This window comes from Bactrocera dorsalis, chromosome 4, assembly GCF_023373825.1.
Source record: "Bactrocera dorsalis isolate Fly_Bdor chromosome 4, ASM2337382v1, whole genome shotgun sequence".
Taxonomy (NCBI): domain Eukaryota; kingdom Metazoa; phylum Arthropoda; class Insecta; order Diptera; family Tephritidae; genus Bactrocera; species Bactrocera dorsalis.
In genome coordinates, this window is record NC_064306.1 from 34616593 (window position 1) to 34630521 (window position 13929).

The window sequence follows — 13929 nt, forward strand, 5'->3', positions numbered from 1 at the left end:
AATAAAAATGCTAGCCAACAACAACAAGCGCAATAATACAATAAGTCCTCATTTGAATAAATCACAAAAGTACAAAAATTACAAAAACACAACGAAAAACTCGCTTTTATTGCGCTTGTTAAATAAATTTCGCAGACAAATTTGCACAGCCACAATAAATTCTATGGTAATATACTCATATCCACTTGTGGTCGTTGCCGGTGCGACCGGCGGTGGTGCCAACGCCTAACGGAAAGTCGTTAAAAATGGCATTTTTGAAGATTTTCGTGGTCATTAGCAAGCCACAAAATAGTGCTTGGGCTCATAAAGGAGAGCTTTGCATAAATTATATATTCTGTATACCCCAAAAAATGAAAAAAGAAAAACGAAATACGCAACAAAAACAAAAACTGATATATATTTAGTACTTATGTATATCAAATATATTATTTACAAGCATACTTATAACTTTCTTTTTTGGTTGTTGTGCTACAAATTAAAAATAATGATTGGTATTCTGTTACGATACATGCCAACAAAAAAGAAGTGAAAATCACCCACAAATATATACATATATGAGATGGATTTATTACCGATTCATTGAAAATTTGGTTGCCTTCAATTAGGTACCTATTTATTTTCCTATCAAAATCCTCATAAACAACAAAGGAAAAGTAGTTTTTGTGCTGCGAATAGCTAACTTAAGTAGAATAGGTGCAGCTGATGATAGAACGTGGCATTTATTTAGTTAAAAAGAGCGTCATCGTTGGTTGCTGTCATTTAAAACCAACCACCAAGCGCCAACAAAAGTTTGACAGAGTCATGGTTTGTCTTTTTACACTTCCAAATCTCTGCAATAATTTATTTTTGGCACTCTTATACTTTTCTGTTTTTCTGCCAGTCGATTAACCTCAAACTATTTTTGACTACTTTACAGAAGGCTACGATTACAATTAGAAAATCCTTACTGCCAGGATATTGCTTGCGGTCATAAATCGCCGAAGCACACAACAAATTCATTAAGACGGTTAATATAAATTCAAATTACTTCGCTAGCTTCTCCAAAAATGTATCCACCAAGATATTACAAGCTTACTCTGACCATATGCTTGATGCAAATTTTCCAGTAGTAGAAATAAAATAAATGTTAAAGATTCGAGAGATGGCGATATAATTTTTTTTTTAATTTTTTTAAATAACTTGGAATATATGGAAAAAAGGTTGCTATTATGCAGCCTAAGTGATACTAAGTTGGAAAAAAAAATTAGAAGAAACGAATGTTGCCAGATGATTTTTTTTTATAAAAAAAAATAGAAAATATTTTTGAAAATGTTGCTTAAAGTATATTATAGGGTTGCCAGCTAAGTTTTTTTTAATAAATTGTCTATAGCCTAGGATACAAACGTTTGCAAAGATTAGTTTCAATGACATTTTGTGCGTACTCAATAGTATTGGAGTTGCCAATGTGTAGTTTCGACGACAATACATTATAAAATGCGAATTATAAAATTCATAATTTTAAAAATGTATGTTTGCTAATTTCAAACCAGGTGATCTGAAATTTTACGTTCTTTTTGAACCAAGAAGCTATATTTGTAATTAACCAAATATGTATAATTTTGGTTGACCACTTTTTGACATTTTACCACAAGAGATATTATTCCACCAGTGTAAAATGTTTCTGGTTTATCGGCGAAAAACGGCGACAAGTAATTTTCACAGGCTCCTCTTAAAGCCAACATTACTCCGTTAAGGAAGTTCGCATTGACCGAAACAAATGTTAGTCTGATGGTGCAAGGTCAGAACTATATGGTGGTTCCCAGTTTTTGCCGAGGTCTAACGCGTCCTGATGGAAGACAAAGCCGTTTCTGTTGATCAGTTCTGGTCGTTTTTTTTTCGATTGCTTCTTTCAATCTCATCAGTTGTTGACAGCAAAATGTAGAATCAATCGTTAGACCAGGCTAGATCAGCTTATAGTGGATGTTTGCTTTCCAATCCCACCAAATACTCAGCACAACCTTTTGGGGCGTCAATCCTGGTTTTACGACCATTTGTTGAGCTTCACACCACGCTTAGATTATGATCTTTTTCGCACATTATTGTCGTATTTGGTGCACTTTTCGTGTCCTGTTACCATTCGCATCAGAAATGGTTCGATTTCATTTTGTTTCAGCAAAGAATCGCAGTTGTTAATTCGGTCCTTTAAATTTTGCACAGATAATTCATGTGGTACCCAAACAGCGAGATTCTTTTTGCAGCCAGCCTTTTTTCAATGGTTCAAAACCATTTGATGATGAGTGTTAAGTTCCTTAGCGATATCATGGCTGTTTATGTGACGGTCCTGGTAAATATTTTCCATAATTTCATCGACTTTTTCAACGTTAGGTCGACCAGAGCGAGTTACATCTTTCACATCGAAATTTCCAGAGCGGAAGCAAGCGAACCATTATTACATCGTCTCCGTAAATTACACAAATTGCATTGATGGCTTGCGTAAAGGCAAGATAATCCCCGTTGGTTTTCACTCAACACTCGAACTTTACCATCAGCTGAAGGAAGCTATATTACCATACCTGCCTAACGTCGTATTAATTATCGCCTTTTTAAACGTGGCATCATGCAACCGATAATGTTGCCGCGTTAAACAGAAAATCATATATGGCATTTGAGTAAATTGCACGGCTCATTAAAAATATAATAAGCTCCACTCAAGCGTTTATCGTCTCGAAATTATGCATTTTCACATACATGCAAGTATATATGAGTGTACGAATGGGTGAATGCGCTGAAGTGATGAGCGCAAGAAGCGCTCATAAGTCGCACGCTGGCAGGCGCGACACGTTTCGTTGACAACTGTCAAGTAAAATTAATTACTCCAACGAATGAGATAATGTTTTCCCTTCTTCGGCTTAATTAATGCCAAAAATTATTTCCTTTTACTCGACAGTGCAAACATATAAATTACTTTCGGCCGTTTTATTACATTTGGTGCCCTGCTGTCATGCAAATATATTATGCACACGCTTGCAACTGTGTATGTATGTATGTGTGAGCTTACATGTTTGTTTGTGCCGGTCGCAGTGGCAAATGTGTTTATTCAGCGCTCAGACGAGCTTTTAATAAGCGTTCATATGTATGTTTATGTGTTTGTATATGAATCTGTAAGCTACACCCCTCATAAATATATTGTACAAACAATTTGCGCAAACAATAAGGATATGCCGGGCGAACATGCAAATAACCACACACACCCATACACACATACAAGCATGGAATGCGAGTGCGCCTGGGCGCAATGAGCATATTTTCCATTTATGAATATGCATGGACCTGAAATTGACACGAAAATGTCAACTGCAATTTCATTGTCTGCTGTTGTCTTCAGTCATTGTTGTTTCTGTATGTTTGCCGTTGTAGGCGCTGCGGTTGCCACAAGCATGCGCTGCCCGCACGCCACCTCCTCCCCTAAAAAGCGGGAGGTGAGTGCAACACAAAACAATTTCTCTTTGCACTTGCCATAATTCGCTCACTCATTCGCAATCATCGCTGACATCAAGCCCGGCAAGTGTAAGTTCTGCAGCGCCAAACTGCAAGCAATCATTTATATATACAAATATACATATAAAAGTGTAGGTATGTGTGTCTTGTTGTTGTTGTGTGCAATTTGTTCGAGTGTCAGCGGCAAGCACATACACTTGTCCTGCAAGTGTCACTTTGCTATTGTTTTTGTCGTCATCAGGCTCGTTGGCATGTACCCTCGTCAGCGCTGTCATGTTGTTGGCACCGCTGCACATTGTTGCTGCTACGGTTGGCCGCCTCGCTTACGGTGTTAAAATATTAAACATAAATTCCAACTAGACACATACACACACACACTCAAACAATCGTATTTTGTTGGTGTGCAAATGTGCCTGAATTACCACAGTTTGAGCATTGCCATCAAAATTGTTAGCGAGGCGCCACAGAGTTGCATTTTTTATCCAGCAATTTGAATTATTTTGAGTGAGGTGTACACGTTTGTAATTCACACCTGGTTCATGCGGTGATAGGAGGTAGATTTGTGGAGGGTTTCCGCTGTTAAGGGTGAAATATCGTTTGACATAATCCTGCTCTCCTCAATAAGCTTTTAGGTTGAAACTCTGGAAGCAGTTGTTTAAAAGTCTAACTTCGGAAAATGAAACCCTTTTTACATTTTTGAAAACTGAGAACATTTTATGACTCACTGTTGCCTTAATAAGAGCTATGAACCCTATTGAGCTTTTTGTTCAAATAAGACTACAACAAAGTCTCCGAAACGCTTTGTAAAAATATGTTCAAGCAACTAGAATATTCAATTAGTACCTACCTTAATTAAAAAAGCTAAATTTTTCCATCTTAGCTTAGAAGCACACCAAAAGCTCTTGAAAGCTTTTTTGTGTGTTTCATTCCATCGCTTTTGAAAACTTAATAGAAATTATGGAAAATAGGCTAAATGCTTAGAGATCACGTTAGGAACTACAGTGAATTATTCTGGATTTAAAAGTGCACTTTTTTATGTGCTTTGAATGATTCAAGCTTTTCTACATTGTACTACTTAATTTTGAGGTTAGAATAATTGTCGTTGATTCCAAAACTAACTCTCAGTGCCGAATAAGTTAGATCTTACTTACTATCACCTGTACACTTTAGTTCAATAATAAGAAAAATATACGGCAACACTTCAACCGCAATATATTCACAATATATACCCTACATATGCCCAAAAATGGTTTCTGAAAAAATGAAATAATAATTTTCGAAAAAACAATTGCACAGTGTAGACACTTAAACTCGTTAACTTGAACATATTTTGCAATAAAGTTGCCACAAATCGAAAAAGAAACACTGAAAACTGAAACTACTGAGAAATGAAAGGTTTTTAAGAAAGCTTTTAGAAAAGTTTTCAAAAAGTTCAAATTTTAATATATTTGAAAATCGTTAAATAGGACATATTTTAGAATAGAGTTGCCACATAACGAATAAGGAAAACTGAAAATGTTTGCTGTGAAAATAAAAGATTTTGAAAAAGCTTTTAGCAAAGATTTCTAAAATACTTAAACATTAACATATTTCAAAATATATTTTGAGAATCGTTAAATTGAACATATTTTGAAATAATTTTGCCACATATCGAAAAAGGAAAAGTGAAAATTTGTTTCTGGGAAATTAAAAACTTCGAAGAAAGATTTTAGAATAGTTTTCAAAAAGTCTTAAAAGTTTGCATATATTTGAAAATAGTGCTGCCACTTATCATTGCAGGAAAATTGAAAAGTTGCTTAGAAAAGTATTCCGCAAGCGTTCCATGTAGGCATATATACGGACAGTCGAAGAAGAAAAAAATCGGTTCTACATATTACTGAAAGGGTTACCACCTGTCCAAAAGAACTTATATTAATAACTGCTTCAAAGCGATGCATCTGGTCGTTAAAATGAGAGTTTTTCAAAAGTTTACATTTTCAATATATTTTTTATAAGAGCTGCCACCTTTTAAAAAAACTGTAAATTAACCAAAATCATTTAAGAAATTTTTCAATTTAGAATTATTTTAAAAAAGGTTCTCAATTAATATTTAAAAAGATGTTTGGAGAGCTGTTCATGTTTTTGGAAAAGTTATCGTAAAGTCATAAATTTAGACATATTTTAGAATAAAGTTGCCATTTGTGGGAGAAAGCTAATATGAAAGAAAGGTGGCGCGAGCGCTAAGCTAAGTCATGCATAAAATTGGTTTTATATTTTACCCTTATTATAAATTATAAATAGTAAGAAAATGTTGTAGATATTAATGTATTTGCTAGAGACTTTATAGTAGCCGAAATAGCATTCTTAATTATGATTTGCCAAACGCTTCAGTGCACAAATTATTATTATTATTACTATTATTTTATTTACTATATTCTTTTTTATTTATATATTTTAAATTTGTACTTATTTTAAAAAGTTATTTGCCAGCATCTTAACTCGTTTCTTTTACATATTATATTTTAGAAAATATATTTGCAGCCAAAAAAATTGAAAGCAGCTAAATATTTTGAAAATATCTAATATATTATAAGATATTGAGTTCAAAAAAATGTTTAAACTTTGGAAAAATGTAGAAAAGAAAATAAATTGTTTTTTGAAATGATTTTTTCATAATATTTATGTTTTTTCTAATCTTTTGGCATTGCTGTTCGTTACTCTTTCAACTACGTATATTTTTATATGTTTAAAAAACAATTTAAACCAATATTTTGGTAGTGGAAAAAAAAATAGAAAACAATAAATAAATATCTACTGTGCTCCATACTCTCTATATAGCATCAAAATATAAAATTTTTTCTAGTAATTTTGTCATTAAGATATCTGCTCAGAAATATGTTTTTGGGTACTTAAATGTAGGTGTTCAATTATGAAGTTAATAACTAGAATAAAAATATAACAATAAATGGATTAAATATTAGTAACTAATCACATTTCAAATATTACTTTTATAAAAATTTATAATACGAAAAAATTAAAAAAAATATAAATAAAATTAATATGTCAAATTACAATAAAAAAAACTTAACGAAAAAACTTAATTAAAAATAAAAAAATTAAAATCAAAACTCATAAATTAAAAGGAAAGCTTAATTCAGTTTTTAGGTTGAACAAAATAAACAAATATTAAAAAATTAGCAAAAATATAATTACATAAATTCAAATATTTAAAGTGAAAAACACTTTAATTGCAATAACACTAAAAAATTAAAAAAATAGATAACATTTATAAATTACAATAAATAAACGAAAAAATTAATGAAATAAATTTTAATATAAAGTTAAAAAAATAAAAGACAAAAATCGCGTTAATTAAAAAAAAATAATCATAATTAAAGAAAATAATAATTATTAAAAAATTAAATAAAAATTTCATATAATAAAAAAAAAATTAATTTAAATAAAATATAAAATTATTAAAATAAAATAATTAAAGAAAAAATAAAAAAATAAAATTAAAAACAAAAAATTTAAAAGCAAAAATCAAAAGAAAAATTTAAATAATTAAAACAAAAATTATAATATTAATTTAATAAAGAGAATATGTAATTTAAAAAATTAAAAGAAAAATTAATAATTAAATGAAATAAATTTAGATAAAAAAAATTAATTAAAGAAATTAATAAGAAAAATTAAAAACAAAAACTTTAAAGGCAAAAAATTTAAAGAAAAATGTTAATTCTTATTTAACAGAAGTATAGTAATTAAAAAAAATATTGAAAAAAATTAAACAAAAATTACATGAATTAACAGAAAAATTATTCAAATTTTAAATTTGAATATAATAAAAAAAAAAACATTTTATAAAAAATTATAAGTTCTTGATGTTTCAATCTGATATACACCATATGGCACTAAAACTTATAAACACGAGTGAAATAAAAAAAAAACAGTTATTGAAATTAATTGAGAATTTTTACATTTTTTCAATTAATAAAAAAATTTGACCAGAAAACTTAAAAAAAATATTAAATAATTGAAAAAAATATATTAAAATACTTAAATAAAATTACTTTACTTTTAAATTTAAGTAATTAAAAAAAAAATGCTAAATAAAAAAAAATAAATATATAAAAATTGTAATAAAAAAATAAAAAAAATATAAAAAAGCAAATTATTTGCTTTTATATATATATTTTTTATTTTTTCATTATAATTTTTATATATTTATATTTTTTATTTGGCATTTTAAAATTAAATAAAAATTATTTACATTTGAAATTTAAATAAAAGAAAAAATAAACATATTAACAAAAAAAAATTAAGAGAACAAAAATAAATAAAAAAAAGTTAAAAAAATATTTAAATAAAACAAACATTTTTTAAATTTAGATACAAATTTCATAAATTAAAACAAAATATAATTTTAATTTTTAATATTGATAAAATAAATTTAAATAGTCAATATGTGTATATATAGTAATATTAAAGTAGTAAACTATTTTAATGAATATCTTGTCTCTCATATTCTCTTAAAGCTAACTGTAAACTTGAGTACTAGTCAACCTCTTAGTAATTTGTTGCTCTTCTCTACTATTAAAATGTGTATGGACACGAATATTAAACTACTTTAGCCCACTCAAGTGTGTATATTTGATTTGCTATAATCACTGAGCAATCACATAAAGAAGCACGTATATCTTACTCAGTTGTTAAAAAAAAGATAAATTATATATACATTAATAACTAATTAATTTTAAGCTGCTTTATATGCGTTTCCTTGTCTACATTTACCATACATATCTATAATCTATCTATCCAACTATCAATTTACTATCTAATTCTAACTCTGTTCTGTTCTATTTTATTGTTGAAGTTTTTCCTTGTTGTTGTTGTACTTTAAATAACTACCGTAATACGTAGTAAGACACATATAACTCGAAATAAACTCATATAAATATGTATTTTATTTGCAATTTCTTCTTACTCTCCCGGACAACCACGACCATACTTGTAATCGTTTCACGGTATTCATAATTCTCAACGGCAATGACAATGAAACATTTCTACATTTGCTGTAATGCGCAACAACAAAAATAATTTTCGTATGACTACGCTGCACCGCAGGCGCTCGCACAATACAAGATGGCGACTATGAGATAATTGTCGTGGATGAGAATAATCCATCGGTGTTGGCGGACAATGACTCACATTCTAGTGGACCGCCTTCGATTAAGGTGAGTGGCTAAAATCATGTGATAATACATATTTATTTCTATATATGTATATAATATATGCGTTACATAAATACTCATATTCCATACCTACCATAATCGGCATAGGTGTATGTGAGCACGCAGAAATGTGCTGTTTCCCTTAGTTAATTGAAAAAAATTATACACACATAATAAACATATATGTATACATTTTTACACCCGTTATAACTATGAAATATAGCATGTATATTACACGTTTCCATAGCGAGTAAACACACTTATATAAATGTATATATATAATCCTGACTCATATCAATATATGTGGCATTATAAATATATAACATACTAAGAATTATATTATATATAAATCGATTGACATTTAACGCAAAATTATTTAAAACTTCTATGAAAAAAAAAAATATTATTGAAGAAATTTTCTGGGCTAGGGTGGTCCTTAAAGAACAAAGAATTTTATTTAATTTTAAACTATTATACTACTATCGACATCTTTTTTAGCCTAATATAAAATTTCATATTTTCTTTCCCAAAAAAAATTGTAGCATATACTTAGGCGCCTTATTTCAATAAACATCGAAATAATGACTTTAAGAGATCTTATGTCACTCGTTTTCTAGGAAATCTGAATAACAAGGAAAATGAAAAGCTCTTGATTAAATATGCATTTCACTAGCCTATAATGCTTTCAGATTCACAGTGCATTTTTTTATACGTTCAAAAAATTTCAGAATCGCTCAACTATCACTAGTCCTATGGGATTTCTATACTTGATAAATTTCATATACATATTTCCATTTCTTATATATAATATATATACATTGAATATGTAATATACATGTATATGTATACTATATGTGTTAAATATTTGCATTTGATCAACTGCAATCCTTTCAATGCCTTGAATACTTTGAAGCTTCAGAGAATTTCATTGTAAGGCTTTGATATTAGCTCTAATAAATTCCCTTTTCCTTCCTTTGTACTGTTTGTATGCATTTGATTAAATACATACATATTTTGCAGTTACCTTGCTGAAAGCATTCCTTTTTGCAATATATTCTATTCTCGTACAAAGCATAATATTGTATAATACTGCAAGTTTCATTGTCCAGAAGCATAAAGGAAGGCAAGAAGAAATGCAAGTAAAGATAAAATAGCATATAGATAAAGAAAATATGTAATTTAAGCAAAATACTTCCAGTTTTTGTGTCAAAGCAGCTTATATAGTGGAAATGTATATTTAAGCCTTAGTAAATCGAAAAAATACATCACATTTTTTTACATAAATATGGGTACCTGTTAATTTTAAAATATATATACTTAGTAGCGGATAAAAATAGACATACAAATATTGTAATTAAAAGTAATATTAAATAAGGAACTAAAATATCGGCTTGTTACCCCTACAGAGCTATGATTATATTGTTTTTCTTCCCATGTAGACTTTAGATATGTATACTCCGTATATATAGATTAGATAAATAAATGAGGCCATAAGGTTCACTATTCGGTATACTTTTTCATTAATGTTCACGAATCCTTGCTAGAATTTTTATGGCTTTAATATTATACCATACACATATAATATAGACCCAATGATTTGCCGTCTTACTGAAATGGTTTGAAGAGGAGAAAAATAAAAATAAATCTCTTGGTAGATTCTTTGATATTTATATTGAAATTGAACACTTGCTAACCTTTTGGATATTAGAACCTTGTTAGCGTGAAATTCCTTATAGCTATTGTTTACAGTCGTTCCCGACAACACACAAATCCTTTCTTTACTTTTCGTACATTTGATATAGGAAATGATAGCCCACCTTGTAAGTAGAAAATTTGCTCCAAAAGCACGTTCAATCATTTTAAATATGCCTTCGAAATCCTTGGGAATTCGGTGGTAGCTTATTATAAACATTATCGAATTATATTATCTGTTTGGGGTGTCGTATGATTTCACTGATTTGGAGCTCCTATAGTACTATATAAATATATTATATACGTATATAGTATATATAAATATTATTTCCATTACTAATAACTGGTCACTGTATGGTGGTGACACACGCCCGCAGAATAGGGCTGTCAGATCGAGAATACTGTACGAAATGTTTAGAACAGGGCACCAGGGGAATAATGGAGCATCTCTTGTGCACTTGTCCCGCATTGGTAAGACTATGCTGTAAGCGTCTTGGATCCCCACGGTATGATACATTGATGTATCGAGACGCAGAGTCAGTTAAAATTCGCATCAAGTGCAAGCAGCCTAAAGGATGACTACTTCTCTGGTCTATGCGTGGCTTATTGGCCTATCAGTTTAACATAAACTTCCTTTAACTATGTTTAGAGCGAAGTGCTAAAAATTAGTTTCAGTCATCAAGTATTTTCAGATAGATGGGTGTTTAGCCCAGGATTCCTTGCTCTTAGGTAGGGATGTTATTGAATTGAAAACCCTAGCTCTTCGAAACGATCGTATATCAAAGAAAAAGGAAAGGAAATATGAAGAAATAAAAGAAAAGGAAAACAAATTTAGGGGAAAAAAAGATACAGGAAAAGAAGAAAAAGAGGAAATAAATGAAAGGAAATAAAAGGAAAAGAGAGGAAATGAAAGTAAAGAAAACCAAAGGAAAATAAAGAACAGAAAAGGAAAGTATTGAAGAGAAGAGGAAATTAAAGGAAAGGTAGTGGAAGGGAAGGGAAAAGATAAGAAAGGAAAAATAAGAAAGGAAAAATAAGAAAGGAAAAGTAAGAAAGGGAAAAAAGAAGGAAAACTTGTAGGAGGGAAAGCAAAGGAAAGGAAAGGAAAATGTCATAAGTATATCCTTCAAATTCACTAATGCCATACTCTAACAAAATAGTGGTATTACCATAAATAGAGGCTTTACTTGAGATGCTAATCCACTTGTGAATTTAAAAACTTTAAAAACAACTAACACTCACTACTAACATTGCCATAAAATCAAGCATTTTATATATATGTATATACAGTGAATTTGTTTCACATATTCGTATGTATTATTAGCTGTGATGGTATATTATACATAAATATCACTATATTGTCCACGATATACGCGTATATACTTATGTAGCTAACTGCTGTCATGGAACATTTATGAAAAATTTAAAAAAAACATAACTGGAAAATTTACCCATCACTAGTATACTATTTTATAAACACAAAGTTTTGTGTATGTATACCTATAAATATACTATATAAATACATACTTATATACATATATATATATTTATATAATCAAAGTATGTACGCTTATGTATTCATATGTATATTAAATCAATTACTAATTTACATGATTAGAGTAATAAGGCTACCACTACCAATACCAATACTACAACAATAACAACAACAACAACACCAAATATGTCCAACACTAAAACGGAACAGAGGGTAAAAGCAAACACTGTGACAAATCTGGCAACAACTATAACAACAACACTAGGTTTAACGTCGCCAAATGCCAAAGTGTTGAAACACACAAGCAAATTGCAACAACAACCATTGTCACCACCGAAACCTGTGTTGCCTAAAAAATTGCCAAAGGTAACAAAATTACGCATTTTTTTCGTTAGAAAAGAAAATTCACTTCAAATACAATTCGAAAATAGCAGTAAAATATGGAAAGTCATATTTGAATAGTCACGTTTAAGCAATAATTGTTGTTGTTGTCCACACATTAAGCGAACACCCACGTATTTATAAAATGTACATATGTAATTTGTCACTCTTTATGTAAAAATCTTCATTTTTTTGTTTTACGAGTATATCTAAGAATTAGTTACTCATACATATATTTGTATGTATGTACATATTAGTGAAAGTATATACTATACTCATACATATGTATGTGAGTGCGTACGTGTAACAGTGTAAATGTATATTTTGTACTTGTATACCCACATATTAATTTACAGTTTATTGTACCTCAGAAGTACCAAAGAAGTTTTCTGTAATGTAAAATCACAATCACATACCACACACAAGCAAATCACCTTGGTATACCTACAGTGTTGAGATATACATTAAAGTGGGCCAAAAGAACAATATCAAATTTATGACTCAAAATTGATATATAATCTGATGAAGGAAATATCGCTGCAAGACTTTAAAATATACACATTTTAGCTGACAAACAACAATTCCATTGAATAAATGGCAGTAAGAAACCAAAATAGTGTAGAATTGATAACTAAGCTTATAGCTCCATACAGCTAACTGGAGAGCAGAAATAAATACTCTCAAACAAACTTTGAATAATTTAATACAGACGAATGGGGTTACTGAATACGAACCTCGGAACTATAAATCTGGAAATTAATTGCTATAAGTCTTTAGAGATAATGAAATGTCTGCCAGAATTCACAGGGAATCCTATTATATATGTTAATTGGGAACTTATGGTTCCCAGACCCCCCTTACAAAGGAACTAAACAACAAAAATAGACAAAATGCATTGAGAGTATTTATAACTGGTCTCAATGCATCTCTGTCTAATATTATCTTTTCACCGGCTCCACCAGATTTGAGAAATGCAATAGCGAAGCCTTAAAAAATGGACTCTAACACCCTTCTGATTTCGCTCTACAATTCACTAGGAATCGAAGAGAAAATAGTACAAGTAATATAAACCATCAAAATAATAACGATCACAACAATCTTCTAAATAATCTACAATTTCCATCATATGGGGCCCAAAACCATGGACGTAAACCGATCTATTCCTTACCAACCAAGAAGTAGATATAATTTTAATAATAATTTTCCAAGACAACAAAAAGAAGATAAACATGCAAACAGTAGACATTTTAGTCTTGCAGGGATAGATTTGTCTAGAGACTTCTTACCCTGTTTTTCTCAACCATTGGCGGATTGAGAATTTCTTTCTGTGGGGTTTTACAGAAGAAATATATGACTTTATGATAGTAGCAGACTCTATGATTCGATCAATTAACAACTTCGAAACTATTCCTATAAGCAAAAATTATGGTTAATCATTTATTATAACCTAACTATCATTCTCCGTGGATTTGCCATAGATGTCGTCCACAAAAATAAAAATTTTAAACTGCTGGATGTCGAGAAAAAACACGACAGGCAAAAAAATACTTCAGATCTTTCAATTGGTTTGGCTTAGAAGTTATTGCACTAAACACTAAACATAGGCGAATAGAACAAACGACTAGTATAAGTCCAAATCACTAGCATAAAGAAGCAGAGTTAGAATATTAA

At 29.8% G+C, this 13929-nt stretch overlaps 1 protein-coding gene across 15 annotated transcripts in view; it reads left to right on the forward strand.

Annotated features, from left to right (window-relative positions):
- Positions 1-13929, forward strand: part of LOC105223170 (neurobeachin) — a 569805-nt gene that overhangs the window by 540766 nt on the left and 15110 nt on the right. For 10 of the 15 annotated variants that reach the window (XM_049455300.1, XM_049455296.1, XM_049455295.1 and 7 more), the window contains 2 exons: positions 8584-8693; positions 12001-12243. In XM_049455300.1, coding sequence (XP_049311257.1) covers positions 8584-8693; positions 12001-12243 — 353 coding nt within the window. The remainder of the gene's footprint in view (positions 1-8583; positions 8694-12000; positions 12244-13929) is intronic. The other 5 variants (XM_049455301.1, XM_049455307.1, XM_049455309.1 and 2 more) reach the window with 1 other exon arrangement.